This window comes from Parasteatoda tepidariorum, chromosome 5 (assembly GCF_043381705.1).
Source record: "Parasteatoda tepidariorum isolate YZ-2023 chromosome 5, CAS_Ptep_4.0, whole genome shotgun sequence".
Taxonomy (NCBI): domain Eukaryota; kingdom Metazoa; phylum Arthropoda; class Arachnida; order Araneae; family Theridiidae; genus Parasteatoda; species Parasteatoda tepidariorum.
In genome coordinates this window covers 40027877-40043953 of record NC_092208.1, presented here as the reverse complement: position 1 = coordinate 40043953, position 16077 = coordinate 40027877, and the positions used below count along the sequence as shown (strand labels likewise).

At 31.4% G+C, this 16077-nt stretch overlaps 2 protein-coding genes and 1 long non-coding RNA gene across 3 annotated transcripts in view; 2 read left to right on the top strand and 1 right to left on the bottom strand.

Moving 5' to 3' along the window:
• The first annotated feature begins 6030 nt into the window (after positions 1 to 6030).
• On the top strand, positions 6031 to 8286 carry LOC107450829 (progranulin). Its single transcript, XM_016066739.3, has 2 exons — positions 6031 to 6115; positions 7898 to 8286. Exons 1-2 carry the CDS (start codon positions 6031 to 6033, stop codon positions 8284 to 8286), a joined length of 474 nt encoding a protein of 157 aa, XP_015922225.1.
• Positions 8285 to 10566, top strand: LOC139425695 (uncharacterized). The gene is made up of 2 exons (XR_011636848.1): positions 8285 to 10177; positions 10372 to 10566. It is a non-coding gene; the product is annotated as an uncharacterized lncRNA (long non-coding RNA).
• A 1171-nt stretch (positions 10567 to 11737) lies between these two features.
• Positions 11738 to 16077, bottom strand: part of LOC110283564 (tektin-5) — an 18735-nt gene continuing 14395 nt past the window's right edge. Inside the window, exon 8 of the mRNA XM_043043105.2 lies at positions 11738 to 12424. Coding sequence (XP_042899039.1) covers positions 12211 to 12424 — 214 coding nt within the window. The 3' untranslated portion in view covers positions 11738 to 12210. The remainder of the gene's footprint in view (positions 12425 to 16077) is intronic.

Sequence of the window (16077 nt, the reverse complement as noted above, 5' to 3'; positions counted from 1 at the left end):
TGCGTTGGGAAAAAAATATGTTGTGATGCTGAAACAAAGAGGAGAAAATAAGAGGCACCTCTCCACCTTTAAAAATGTGTATAAAATTTAAAACGAGCTCGCCTTCTCCTTATGATGCTGCTATATAGTGAAAAATTATTAAATAAAATTTTTCATTATTTCCTTCAAGAATAAAATATACAAAACTGGCTTTTTTTTTAAATATAAAAAGCCAGTTTTGTATGTTTTATTCTTCTATATTTTATTCTTATTTAATAGAATATTCTATTAACTAGTCATTGAAACAGTTTTTGCCATTCTTTATGGATGAAAGGAAGAAAAATAGCTCACTTTGAAAAAAAAAGAAATTTTACAGTATAAGTAAAAATTGATATCTTTGATTTCAATGAGTTAAAAACTTTATGGAGCTATTAACTGTAGTAACTGGTGCAGCCATCTAGTAATGTTTATAGAGAGTAATTGTTCATCATTATTTACTTTCATTTCAATCAATTAATTTAATTTAATTTTTAATCAATCTATAACACTATGAGTATATAAACGTAATTTATGTTAATTCAAATCTATCGTCGTACAATCACTTGTGTTTCAATAAACTAATTAGATAATCTGTATAATATTATGACATGGGTTTTTATTAACTAAGAAATTAATCTTCAATGATGTTTAAATTCAGAATAGTATTAAAACAATTAATGTCTCATTTTTCAGAAAACATTTGTGTTCTGTTTTCAACTGTTATCTATCAAACTTCTATAAAATGTTAACCGTACAGATATCTTTGAATTTTATTCATTATAAATTTTTTGTAGTATACAATACTATAGTGCTATAATTTCATTGACTTTGTTGTCAGCATTTGATTGCTAAATTTTCCTGTCCTACTATTAAACAGAAGGATGAACTTGCAGGATGATGGAACTAAAATAAAATCCATCCATTTTTAAGGAAAGAATTAAGAGAATTTTTATTTATGGTGTTTGGATTTGTGCCTGTTTCAAGTTTACTGTGAAATTTTTTGTGAAACCACCATAGGAAATTTGCTTACAGAAAAAACAAACAATAAGTGCAAAATAAACGTTGTCTTTGTTTGGTATCAAAAGGAAAACAATTCATTATTTTTCATATATGAAGGCAGAAAAATATTTTTTTTTTGTTTCGTTCGTCGTTCCATTTTCTTTTATATTAAAAAATAATAATAATCTGGGGTGGGAAATAATCTGCAGCACCCGCTGGTGTTGTGCTAGATAAACTAAATTTGGTAGGCTTGTTTATGCAACTAAAAGATGATTCTATTCAAATTTCGCGTTTATCGCATAAGTTTGGAGCTAGTAGTGCCATTGTGAACATGCGAATCAGGGTAACTTTAAATTGTGTTTTACAGTTCATAAGCGTTATTTTTCTTTAAATTTTGACTTAATGAGTTGTCGGTTGGCAAGAATGTTTTTAAGAGGGCGAAGTTTACTGACTTTGAATGTGGCCGTGATAGGGCTGCGATCCACGATATTGCAGAAAAACTTGGGTGAAATGTATTCACTGCGCATGATTTTATTTTATTTTTTAATCGTCTTTAAAATGTCGACCCTATTTTGGATTTACGACTACTAATGTTCAATTCCGCATCATTGTAATTTTGAACCCAATTCAGATGATAAGGGGACTCCTGGATCAAGTATTGGGAGAAATTTGCCATCGTGGAGGACTTTTTAAGGGAACTAATCCGCATTTGCGTTACATGGAGAGGAAAATCACGGAAATCTTCCATGGTTAGCCTGACGGCAAGGGGATAACCCTTGATCTGTTTACCACTGAGGATATTTTACGTTAACAGGATAACGCTTGCCCTCATACTGCTGTTGTAACCTAATATGCACTTGCCTTAGCCTGCTGGATCACTAGATCTTTCACCAATAGAGCACGTATGGAACATAGACGACGATTTCATCGTCACCCACAACTGCTGTTGTGGGTGACCACACCACAATTAACTATCCCCATATTGACCGACCAATTGCAACAGGCATAGAACACCATCCCACAAAATGACATATGTCATCTGTATGACACAATGCATGCCCGTTCGCGTGCTTGCATTCAAAAATCTGGTGGTTAATCAGTAGCCACGCCTTTTATTAATGTACTAGTATTTCACTTTGAAATTATTTTTCTCTTTTGTATTAGCCTGTGATCTTGAAACTTTAATCAATTAAATATATTACTCAGATAAACGCATTGCCGAAATTTNAAAATTAAAAAAAAAAAAAAAAAAAAAAAGAGGAAACTAACTTAAAATAAAATAATTGACAAGAACTTTATCATAAAAATAGCTTAAATTTTAGAAATTTTAAGAACTTAGCATGCTTATATAAACATTTATAATTAGCTATAATTTGAAAGGAGAAGTTTGTTCCTTTGTTTCTTCTATAAGTCCTAAATCATTTTAGCTACCCAGAAATTCAGATCATGGCTGGGGGCGAAATTTTAAATATCAATCTTGAAAGTTGTTCAAAAATTTAAATTCGTTGAGAGATTTAAAGAATGGAATTTTCAGATTGGTTTATCATTAGGTACTGTTTTATTTTAAACTGAATAATCTGTTTTTCAAATATTCTAACTGCAACATGAGTGATGTTTTCTCACTTATAGATCTATTTAAGCAAAAAAGCACTTCATTGAACTTTTTTTTACTATCCATTCTCTATTCGTTAAGTCATATAAGCTTAATGATAAACATGTAGGTGTAGAATATTTGAAGAAAGTCACTAAACTAATATTTCTGGTGTTATCTGAAACCACGAAATTATTTTGTTTAATGTTGTGCTTTTAAAATCTGTTTTTATTATGGTAAATTTTGACTATCAGTCATTAGTAATATAACTTTCAAAAATTTATAAAACTAATAAATACTAATTATGTAAAGTTGCCATTCAATACAAAAAAAAATAGTAAGTCAAATAAATTTAAAATTATTCTTTCAGTTTTATAAATTTGGTGAGTATCGGTATATGTCTTTCGGTTTTATAAATGATTTCGTAGTGCTGATTAACACCAATTTATAGATTATTTAAAAAAAAAATTTGTCTCGTAAGATTATTCAAGTAGTTACGCATTAAAAAGTCGAATTTTTAAATGCATTTCTGACATTAATTTTAATTGGCTTCGTTGCCAATTTAAAATGTTATTTAGGCCTGTTTTGAGTTTGGTTCATTTTTTTAATTATAATAACTAGTATATAACAACATTATATAATACCATATAATACTTATACACTAACTTTAATATAATACCCCACCATTATCATACCAAAATTACAATAAAAAATTACCTTTGATTAAATTTTTACTGGAATAATTTTTAAACAGACATATTGTACTTTAAAGTTGGATTGTGTTCTCCTAATATTCGATAAGTATTGATTAATATTTTAAAGTGTAAATGATAATTTCTCTTATTTTTTTCGCTGTTTATCTTTTATAGAAAACATTAAACACTTAATTTCATTTATAGGTGCTTTCCGAAGTAAATTCCTTGACGTCACAGAAGCATTAGTTTGAGATTATGTAAAAAAGTGGCTGAGATATGTTGGAGATAGAGAAGTTAAAAGAGAGGAAAGAAGAAGAATTCTGAAGAATATTGCTGAATGAAATAAATTTTGTAATGCTGTCATATTATTATTACTATTTATAATACTATTGATAAAATAAATTCCTGAAAACATTTGTCATCAAAAGCTTTTATATATTGTTAAAATAAATTTCCTCAAACATTTATTTGCTTATTTCCTTGCTAATTGATAATTATAAACACTAACATTAAATAAATATACAAGCGAAAAGATTTTAACCAGAAAACTACATTGCAAATAATGTGCATTTTCAATTAACATGCAATCACCACTTAAAATAAAAATTGTTCACTGTAATTTTGATTTTTTTAAATTTATATTAATTATCAAACTATATACTTTACAATAACACAAGGGAATTTTAATTCCTGGAGGATAATTTATAACTCTAATTTTGCATTTTTTTATTTTAAATTGTTTTTAAATAAGATTAGGAAAGTTAATATTTCAACTTTTTATAAACATAGTCGATACAAAAAAAAATTTCAATTAAATATAAAGTTCAAATTTAGACTACAATAAAGAATATATAAAAAAAATATTTTTCTCTGTTTTATAATAATTTTGCTAGATGAATCAATCAAACCATGATTTATTCTAACACAAAAGGGTTAGTATGCTTATAAATATAAGAAAAGAAGGAGAGCTTATTTTCATTTCTACTAAAATTTGATACGAAGTTACATTTTAAAGAAATTTTTGTTGTTACATTCAATGCAGCCCTTTGCAAAGCACTTTTTGTTACGATGTTTCCTAATGTAAGTACTTCAGAAAGGAAATAAATATAACTACTCTAAAAAAGGTAAAAGTTTTAATTTAATAAAAATGCCCCTTCAAATATATTAGCTCTATCAGGCACTAAGGAAAAAAGTAGCCATCAGAATAATATATCTTCAACAACGAGAATCCTAAAAAGTATTAATACTGCGAAAAGTTAAAGAAGAAAATATAACCATTAATGGAAATTTATTGGCCACTTGTTGGCTCAATATAAAATAATATCCTTTTTCTAAATGGGTCACTATCGGAAAGTTGAAAACAGCCGATATTGGTCCATTATGGAAATTTATCGGCTACTTGTTGGCTCAATGTAAATTAATATCCTTTTTTATGATGGGTCACTATCGGAAAGCTGAAAACAGCCGATATTGGTCCATTATAAATCAGCGTCATCTTAATATTGGGCCTCTATCGGGCAAATTTTAATGTTTCTGGACAACTGAAAACAGCCAATACAATTCCGATATGCACTTGCCAAGAATGGCCCGATCAAAATGTGTCAAATGGCCGACATCGTCCCGACATCATTGACAGTATCGGCTCCAGCTGCCGGCCGGCCGGACACTTTTTTGCCGCAGCCGATTCGGCCAACTATGTTGGGCCGATGACGGTGCTATCGGTCACTGTATATTGGCCCGTTATCCCGCCGTAAATGTTGTGTTTGCTGGGTACATTTCGCTCCATGATTCCCCAGCAAGCTTTCCTAAATAATTGTTCATTTAACAATAGTAATTAAAATGAACAGCTATTATATAGAAAAGCTACTCCAAGGTATGATGTATACTATGAATAAATAGATGTATGAATGGGTCCACCCTATAAACGGGCTGCGATGTGTCACTCAAAAACAAGAAACGCTCCATCTGCTTTAAATTCGGTTGGTTTTACCAAGCAGGCTTGCTGATATTGGCAATGAATCAACTACAGCAATGATGTATACTAAAGGAAGACAATTTTTTATTTAGATAGACGTCAAATCAGTCAAGCCAGTGTTTGAGTACAGTAAACACTGCCATTAGCTATTGTTTTCAAGTTTAAAAAAAATGCAATAAGTAAATAGTATTTGAATTTTATAGTTAATAGCCCCAAAAACATATTATTGAAGGAAAAAAAACACAATTTTATTTTTTAAATTATTGCGTCCACACAATGACAATCATATTTTACAGCATTGTGTACAATGCTATCGTTAGACCCTCATTTTCATTACAATGAAAATGTGGACCAACGGCTGATCAAATCAGTGTAAGATTTGAGACTTTTACGATTTGTATCTGAAATGCGTAATACTGATACCATACACTTTTTTATCTATTGTATAAGATTTGAGATTTATCAATGAAGAACGGCAAGGTGGTGAATCTTTGAGGGAAAATCAAGCATTTATAGGTAACCATTTAAACTGCCCGCAAAAAATTCGCTTTTGCTAATACGAATCTGATTTGTAAAATAAATTTAAAATGAAAAACTCTACAATCAAGTTCTCGTTCTCATTTCTAAATTCGCAAGTGCGATTTTTTCGAACACAGTGAAAATGGCACTATAAAAGCAGCGTCAATGAGTTTGACCAAGATATAAGAAACCTTTTTTTATTGCGTAATTTCTTTCTTCCATTTCTTTCCAGAATGCTACCACTTTACTTAGTGATAGTAGGATTTGCTTTTTCTTCTGGTTTGACTGCTAATATTGTAGACAATTCCACAACTTTCAGTAAGTAAAAATATTTTATCAGCATGCAAAAATAATTGCTATTTTTTTGCTTCCCAATATTTAATAAGGGGCATTCTTATTGGATCATAATTTATGTTAAATAGCAAATCAACTTTAATAGTAGAGGAATGACATGGATACTAATGCCACCGGGCTAACCATAAGATATTTTTAGTGTATATATATATATATAAATATATATGCTTGATAGTTTCACACTAAGAATGTAGGCTCCCTCCCTTGTTCAAATAAATGACTTAGAGTAGTGCGCGGAATTCCCACTCGTCATTTGCTATCAAATATTTCAGACAGTCGAATAAGTTTCATCTTTTTTTAAAAAAATTGAGTTTTGAACTATTTATGTACGATTAGATTATTAAACTTCAGTAAAGCGAAGTTTGCGTATTTTTAGAAGCATTGAAATTTGGAAATCTTTAAGCAATCTTATTTTGTTATAATATAGATTTGATTTTTTTCTTGATTTGATATATATGGTAGGTGTTTCTGTAGTGCATTCCGAACCTTTGGCATAGTTAATTACAAATATTAATTTATAGCAATGCGTTAAAAATTATCATCAAATATCCATTCCTTTATTAAATTTAGCAAGGGTTATTTCGCTTTCTTGAGTTTAAATACATATTTTCAAACTTGTTTTTCATAATGTACTGGGATGTTTAGTGATAACCGCCTCTAATATAGTTGTAGTTTATTTATGTCACGACGCTCGCTGGCTGAGTGGTAGCGCTTCGCGCTCCCATGCCTCAGGTCCAGGTTTTGATCCTCGGGCCGGGCAAGGTTGACTCAGCCTTTCATCCATTTAGTGGGTCGATAAATGAGTACCAAGCATGCTTGGGAACTAAACAATGGGGGTTTCGCGTTTGGCTGACCATCTAACCGGAACATCTGCTCCTGCACCCCAGAGCCCAAGATCAGGAAAACTGAGATGGGCATGGTAGGCCTTGGTCCTCTATGGGCTGTCGCGCCACTGAGTTTAGTTCTATTTATGTCACATTATAGCTGCACAATAGGCTATTGTCGATTAATAACATGATTGAAGATGATACGAAGACATGCCATCACAATTTTAAACCTCTGCAGAAAAGATGGCAACCCCGCTCGGTAGACCGACGATCTGTGCTCGAAATCGAGTACTTGACGGTAGAACGAGGACCAATATCACACACACTCGATACCTTCGCAGATTGATTCAAATGGTCATTCACCCGCACATTGACCGCAGCCAGGGATACTTGACTTCGGTAATCTGCTGGGAAGCGTATCTTACTGAACAATCCACTGAATGAATCATAATTGTATTCAAAATGAGGACAAAATATAGAAACTTTAGTGGTCTCAAATTAATATTTTAGTGAGGAAAGAACGAAAATGTGATTAAAATCTGACGAACACTATTGGAGAAAGTGGCATTAAAATTAATTTGATTTCCGGAGGAAAATTTATTCCGCTGCACGCAAGTCCTTTCTTAGTTTCATCTTTCAATCAAACAGGTTTGGAGGATTTTAATCTTAGTAAGTGATCAGTAGTAATTGTATGTCATATTTTAATAGTATTTTCAGTTTTCCTTGTTAAAAAATTAATTTGCGTCCAATAATGTGCAGCTGTTTTTTCTCCTTTCTATTTTGTATTTTTGTTTGGATTATAAAATCCATATCAAAGGCAATCATTAAGAAATATTTCTGTATTTTTTCAACGTTCTTCCGAGAACAAGAAATTTGTGTGTGTGTTAAAACTTAATTATCACCCTGTATATATTTACAGATTATGCAGTAAAACTTTGCCCTCCATGGCAAACGGAGTGCCAATCCGGATGTTGTCCATATATGGACGCCGTTTGTTGTAGTGACGGTTTCGAATGCTGTCAACATGGCCAGACATGCATTCCATACATAGGAATCTGTGTCGGTGCTGAACTCCATAGTGAAAATAGGATTAACTTTTTTACCAAGAAGGCTGTGGCTCTCAAACTTTGGGATTCAGAAATGAGAAAATGCCCGACTCAATCTACATCTTGTTATGATTTATGCTGCCCGTTACAAGATGCTGTCTGTTGTCCTGACAGAGAACATTGTTGCCCAGAAGGATACCAATGCTCACCAAATGGATGCACCATTGAATCTCGTTCTGTAAACATAAATACTGAAAACTGAGTAAATGGGAATTTTACAAGAATGAGAATCTCATAATTTGAAAATATTTGTGTCGTACAGTTGACATAGTTGTCAACTAAATCATTGTAAAATATTCAAACAAAGAAGAATATGAAATACGGCTTTTTTTTTATCCTATGGATGGTGTTTTCAATATAAATATAAAGAACAACAATCTCGAGCTCTTGACCTGCTCTACTTCCGGTTAGAAAGTATACAGCTGCTTACTACAGCTTATTCTGCGAGGCGGCATATTCAAACAGATAAATTGTTTATAGAATAATATATAATTTTTATGAGAATGATGTTAGAAATTATGTAATTTTTAAGATCAAATCTGTTGTATTACATAAGATATTAAGTAATTCTGGTGAGTTTTAAGCGAAAATTTGTTTAGTTATTTATAGATGTATTGTTAAAAAAGATGTCATGGTCGCTAGATTTAGAAAGAAGTCCCGATTTGACCACTTTTTATTTGTTTATTCGTGTTACAAGTCATGCACCATCATACGTTAGTGTTAGCGTTATTGAGCTGCGAGATTAAGTTCATTTACAAATTGTCATTTAGGTTTACTTTTCAAAGTTCATATACTGCTGACAAGGGTTTTATAACAATTCTTTTCTCAAATGATGATTCTGACGTCTGGAAATGACAGGTTTTCAAATGATGATTCTTTTTTTAAACACAAATAATAAATCAGGTAACAAATTCACGCTGTGAGTCAAATGTCTTCAAAATACACCGGAAGCAATAACTCGGAAGTATGGGCAGTGAAGAGCTTGCAATGCATCCCAGTGTAGAAAACACCATTCTAAGTGATATAGAGATAATTGCAAACATTTCATATTTTTGTTAAAAGCAATATTTGTTTAACCTTTGTGTTACAGCAATCTGCTGAACTGAAGCGACACCACTGAACGGTGCACCGTGCTCATAGTACATCGTTAGCAGACGTTTAAATACTTGGAGATTTTGCCAGCATTATAAATAAAAATGCAACTCGTAATAGTTCAAAAATAAATTATTAATTTAACTCAGTATGATAAATTTTGGATGATGTTTTCTACACTAAGGAACGCTGCAAGTTCCATACCGCCTATACTTCCGGGTTACTGTTACAGATGTATTTTAAAGCCTTTTGGCTCACACCGTTATCATTGTGTTTTGAGATTCTTGCAAACGTGGCATTTGATTACTTATTACTTGTGTTTACAAAGCGAACAATACTTGTGTTTACAATGCTTAAGGTGCTAACACTAACGTAAGATGGTGCACAGCTTGCAACAAGAACAAACAGCAATAAACAAATGGAAAGAGGAGATTCCAGACAAATCAGAACTGCCAAAAAAAGCGAGTTATTCAAAATCTAGCAACCATGTCACCTTTTTTAACAACATATCTATAAATAACTAAAACAAATTTTCTCTTCAAACCCACCAGAATTACTTAATAGCATTAATATCTTATGAAATACGGCAGATTTGAGCTCAGAAATTATCTAATTTATTTCTTTTATTGAAAACAAAATTAACCGTTTGAAAATATCGCTTCGTTGAATAAGCTGTTGGAAACTTTCTAACCGGAACTAAAGCAGGTATGGAACTCGAGATTGTTATTGTTTACATTTAATTGAAGACACCATCCATACAAGGGTCGACATACAAACCCAGATTAAGTGTTTTACACTCATACTTAGATTCTGGTCTTTTATCGTATGCAATGCAAATGACGCCTTTTCTATTTCGGTTTTTTTATGCGCTCTATAAGCTGAAAAAAATGTCTTACCTACGAAACATATTAAACGCATTCAAAATATACTTTTGGTGGCATTAATCTAATATATTGGCTTAATACCACCATGGCAATTTAAAGCAGGCCGAAACGGAACAGGTCNAAGGAAATTTTCATAATTTAAGACCTTATTGCACATCTACATAACAATACCTTTAAAACGACACCTTATTTGTTTAATTCTGTTGCGTAGTTTGGGAGTTTTTAGCGAGACAAAATATTGCTAGCCTATTAATATATAGATATTGGCTTAATACCACCATGGCAATTTAAAGCAGGCCGGAATGGAGCAGGTCAGAACGGTCCAATGGTTTGTACCGCTCGACCGTTTATCAAATGGTATCACGATGATGCCGGTTAAAAACGACGCTCGTACACACAGGGCATCACGTGGATGCCTGCTAAATACGCATTCGTAACGAAAGGGTTAAAATACTATTTTATTTTATAAATCCTAATTTTATCAAATAAATGAAATTATAAAACAATTACTTTTGTAGAAATTTTTTTCTCAAAGACTTGCTTGACTTTCAAATTTTTTTCGAAATAAATCATTTTTATTTAATTGTACAACAGTTCAAGTTACACTAGATATCCAGTTGTTTCTTGATATCCGGCAAAAATATCGTCTTGTATAGTGCAGATCTGTCATGTATTTATGCATCTATACTGTATGATATGAAATCACTTAGCTAAATCGTAGCATAAGCAAATGCCGCGATTCTGCAGCCAATTAGATTCGATACCTAAGCATGGCATTGCTTGCAGGTACCCAATTATTATACCATTTCCTCATCAGTACTACATTTACTTATATACTATACATTACTATCTTATACATTTTACTTGTCTTTGCAAGTAGCAGAACAGGTGGGGTTTCTACACTCCATATTTTTCCCCTCGGAGAAAATATTTTTAAGGCTGTTTTTCGAAGGGTCCGTCGTAATATGAAATGATACTTTCTGCTAATAATATGATATTTTTATAACTGCTGTTGGTTAGCAATTGTTACTCACGACTGTTTGGTCAAGTTTAGCCTATCTAAAGCCAATGCGGTATATGCTTATTTAGAAAATAGCTCAATATAAATAAAAAGCGTAAAAAGCTTTTATGGTCTAATTTTTTAATAATTAATGCTGCTTTACCTGGGCTCACAAAAATTAGCAAAAAACTGAGAATTAGGCAGTGATTTTGATAATTTTCATCTAGGTGGAAAAATGTCACGAAATTGGCAATTTTTTAAAAAAGTTTATTAACTTTTAAAATATTTAAGTTTATTTTTTTTTATAAAGCCCAGATAATTTATCGCGGCAAGATTATATACATAGTTTAAAATCATCGCGCTGCTTCAAGTGTAAGGCATTTAAGATATGGCTTTTTTATTTTCCTTGGCGACAGAGCTTCGAAAAAAAAACAGCGTTAATGGGATACATGCAAATGACGTAGAGTGGGTATCTCAATCCTGATTGGTTTTTAAAAAGTGGCATTTGCTTACATCAGAAACTGATCTTTTAAATTCTATTTCTAGTAAGCCAAGCCCGTCAAGTATCAATTCTATTAAGCGACTTATATTCTTACACAAAGATTCTTTCACAAAGATTTCAATTCTTTCACTATATATTTCTATATTTAACACAAAAAGAGGCATGAGGCCATGTAGAACATAAACTAATTATGCATCGAAGTTGCCAAGTACACAAAACAGTTAGAGTAAAATATATAACAAATAACAAATATTAGTTTAGTAAAAGACGTAGAAGAGAAAGAATTATATTTCAACAAATTCGATGCGTGATACGGTGCTGTATTAAATTAACTTCACGTCAATTAAAGTTCTGACTCATGTGGATTGTGGAGAAACTTCGCTCAACTTAAATACGCCATTTTGTTTATAAGCGATCAGCTGACGTCACACGTGTGGGTATCTCTGATCTTCTTCTTCGTGAAGCGCAAGTACTCAGTTGATTTATAGTATCAAAATTGTTTCGTTGTAAAATTTGGATAAAATAATTTATTCTAAGTTACAAAAATGCATTGTGTAATAAATATATTTATAAAAAAGTGTGGTGTTCTTATATGATATTTCCATCCTTAATCTATGTTTTTTGCTAAATGATTACAGCTTTGCAATATCACAAAGGTGATGTGCAGGATTCGACTGATTGAGATCTTCTCAAACCGATGCAATTTTCCCTTTCGATGTGTAACTTTCTTGACAGTTTTTCTAATTCCAGGGTAATTCTTTGTTTCTCGTTCATGAGTTCATGTACAAGTGTTTTGTTTTGTTTCAAATTTTCAGATATAAAAGTATGTTTGGCTTCTATGTTGCTGACTTCTTCATCTATCCTAAAAGAAAATAGGAGAGAAGAAAAACAGCATTATGTTGAAAATGTTTCAAATAAGAGGAAACATTATGCTTGAACTAGAAAAGGACACTATTGCAAAGATAAGGAGAGACCAATAAGTTTCCGTTTGAAGACTGAGGAATTCAGATTTGGTGAGCCAGTCACCTTGAGCATTTAGGAAATCATCCAACAGCATTACCAGTTTTCTTTTTATTTAACCCATGTTGAACAGCTGATTAAATTTTGAGTCTTGGATTATCAATCTTACAATTTTGATCTTATCCCATAACAGAAGAGAACTAATGGATCAAGCATGGGGCAAACTAGCCTTCGTGGAGGAATTTTTGATAGAACTAATCAGCAATTGCGTTACACGGAAAGAACCATTTTAAGCTCTCTTGGGTAGCCCGACTGCAATGGAATTCTAATCCATGTTCGGTCCACCACTGAGGAAATTTATGTCAGCAGTGTAATTAGTACGAGTTTGGAAAAGATTTCGTACAACAAGCCCTCGCTAGGATTTGAATCTCTCCGCCTTATTGAGAGCCGAGTGTTCTTTCCGATGAGCGATCGTGGCTCTACTTCACCTGTTAGAACATAACCATTTGGTTAGACTCGTCTTTTTTCTACTAGATGAAGTCTGAAACTGCTTGCTGCTTTTCTTCGTCTAAGTAAGTAGCCATTGACTTTTTATTGGTATTTTCAAGGAGAGGTAAACTCAAAAAAATCACAAAGAGAGAGTCCTACTTAAGTGTGTGATATTTCTGAGCAATAATATTTGCGATATGGGTACTTACGTTATATGCTTGTAAAAGGCCTAACAGATCAACTTGTATCGAATTGAATCACGACTAGCACTAAGATTTGAGCTCCATTCTACGACGTCGATTTTCGACAGACAAGATTGCACATAAACGTTCTTTATTCCATGATGTATATATATCGAATCTTATTCTGCCGTGATAAAATAATAATAATAATAACACAGACACTGGCGCTGCTTGGATTTATAAGACACCTGCATTAGTGTAAATTGCGGTAAATGTGATTATTCCGGTTATTTTGTCTTATTACCAATAAATTTGGTAAATTGACATAAGTGTTGTTTCCCTGGTATTTCTAAAATCAAAATACAATAGTATGCTTCGATTCTTAACAACGAACTTTTTAGTGTAAAGTAAAAATATTCTTTTTTTTGTTGTTTTTTTTTGCAATAGGTACTCTATTATTCCACAAAAGATATCGAAAAGATATATGCCCCATTACGAGCCGGGAATTATAAAAATAAACCTATAAATTTGATAAATATTCAATAATGTATGACATTTACTAAATTTAGTGATGATTAGGAATAATCACCGGTACGTATTCTGCAACAGCGATCTCAAACGGAAACTTTTTGATCATGTCTCATTTAAAGACGTTTTATTATAAACAAGATCATACTTATTTCTATTGGGTGCTTGAAACTAGAGAAGAGGGGGAGTGATTATGCTTAACCATATGATTTAAATTAGTTTTCCTTGAATACTTGTAAGCGACGCCACCGTTTGTATCGAACCTGATTGGCTTCTGTATCGACAAATGCCACGATTCACCTACGATGTCGTCACTTGCTGGTATCCAATATCTTTGCGTATATGAAAAAAATGGCAACAATTTTGACCATAGGAATTAACTCTTTGACATAGATGGGACACCGGTGTCTCTTTCATACTCGTATATTTTTTCTGCGAAAGCTTTTTTTTCCAGCTTTTTTTAAGCGAAAATAGTTATTAAAAATTTGTTAGTTTATCAGAATTACATTCATATTAAAATATAAATTAAAAAAATAACTAAAATTAGTTTGAAATATTTTTTTCCATTCATATTCAAAAATATATTAATAATTGATTCTCTAAATTAAAGAAATTTTAATGATAAATGACTGTTTCGCTTAGATCTAAATAACTGCAAATTTCAAAAATTATTGTTTAGTAATCCACGTTTGGAAGATTTTATCTTTAACGCAGAAAAGACAGCGGTGTTCCGTGCTGTACTTCATAACCATAAACTATTAAGATACAATATTTTCCCCATATTTAGATCTAAATTAATACAAAATAATGAGAAAAGTATGAAAAATATGTGTAGTTTTTTTCTGATAGCTGTTATTCGCCAGTTATTTCGCAGTGATAAATAATTAAATTAGTGACAGATATTATTGTATCAGTGTAAAAATAAATTCTTGTATTTATTAGTTTCATTAAAATCAATCACTTGTAAAATATTTAAGAAGTTATTAAAGTTTTGAACGAAAAATTATAATAAAATTACTTTTCAAATTAAAGCTTTAGTTTTTTTTAAAATTGTTATTTGGTTCGCAAAAAATCATAATAAATCTTTATATAATCTCATTTCCTTGGAAAATTGAGTAATATTTCATGCATACATTTACAGCTCACTACACTATTAAAATTTTTGGAGCTTAAACAATATTAGACAGATTTTGTACGGATGTTTTCTTATGATACCCGCAATACTAACCTTATTCTCTTAATTCTCTACTAAACTAATAGATAACTAAATTAATGACTTTGTGAATTGTAGGGAAACTTTTGCGCATGAAGCTCAAATAGCGTTAACTTTAAATTTATCAAGCTGTAATATATTTCAAGTTTGCTGCCTGCAACCTTATTATAATAATAATTTAAACTATAATATTAAGCGATATGGTATAACTTCCACTGAAATGTGGTTCAATTTAACACCTTATTAAATTTGCACCATACATTTTCACGGCATCAAAATTCAAGAAAACGGTATTATGGTTTAATGCTGAACCGATTTAACGTGCTCAGACACAGAAATTCATGCTCTTTTAGAGTTTCATCAATAAGATCTTCCTTATTGGTAAAGTATTTTGTAATTTTTATGATTAAAGACACACTTGAAATATAGGAATTATAAGTTGGAGACACATTAAATAATTCACTTAAGTAAAGATTATGCAGTATTAAATGATACTTTGAGCTACGTAGTTAAAAAAGTTGACTATTAAAAACCATACCTGATTAAAAACTTCAATCGCTTCAAAAATACATTAAAAGAAAATAACAGTCGACATGTTTCAAGCACTTCAAAATATAAAACGTTTTATAATTCAATAAAGGAAACGAAGGAAATAAAAATAAAAATATGACCACCGAGGCCGTTTAGAAAAGAACCAACCAACCGTAACCAATTTAGAAAAGAAACTCAAACAAAATCATCAGAAAATTATTTTTTCAAATCATTATTTTTGACGATCATTATTTTCTGATGATTTTGTTTGAGTTTCTTTTCTAAATTGGTTATTTGTATTTCATGTTTTTTCCTGGACTTCCATGCAAAACCATCGGGGCACTGAGGGAGTTAATTTAGGCATTTGCTTCTCCCTCAATTAGAAATGGTTTTGTTTTATGGCTTCCGGGGTCGGTACCACCTGAAGACGTCGGCTTCGGTGGTCATATTTTTATTCTTATTTCCTTCGTTTCCTTTATTGCTACTTTTTTTGAAATTTCTGCTGCTTCTTAGATCGTTTTTTTTTTCAAAGAAGTTTTATCTATTTAGAATTAAAAATATTTGTGTTTTCTCTTAGTATTACATACATATATATATATATATATATTATTG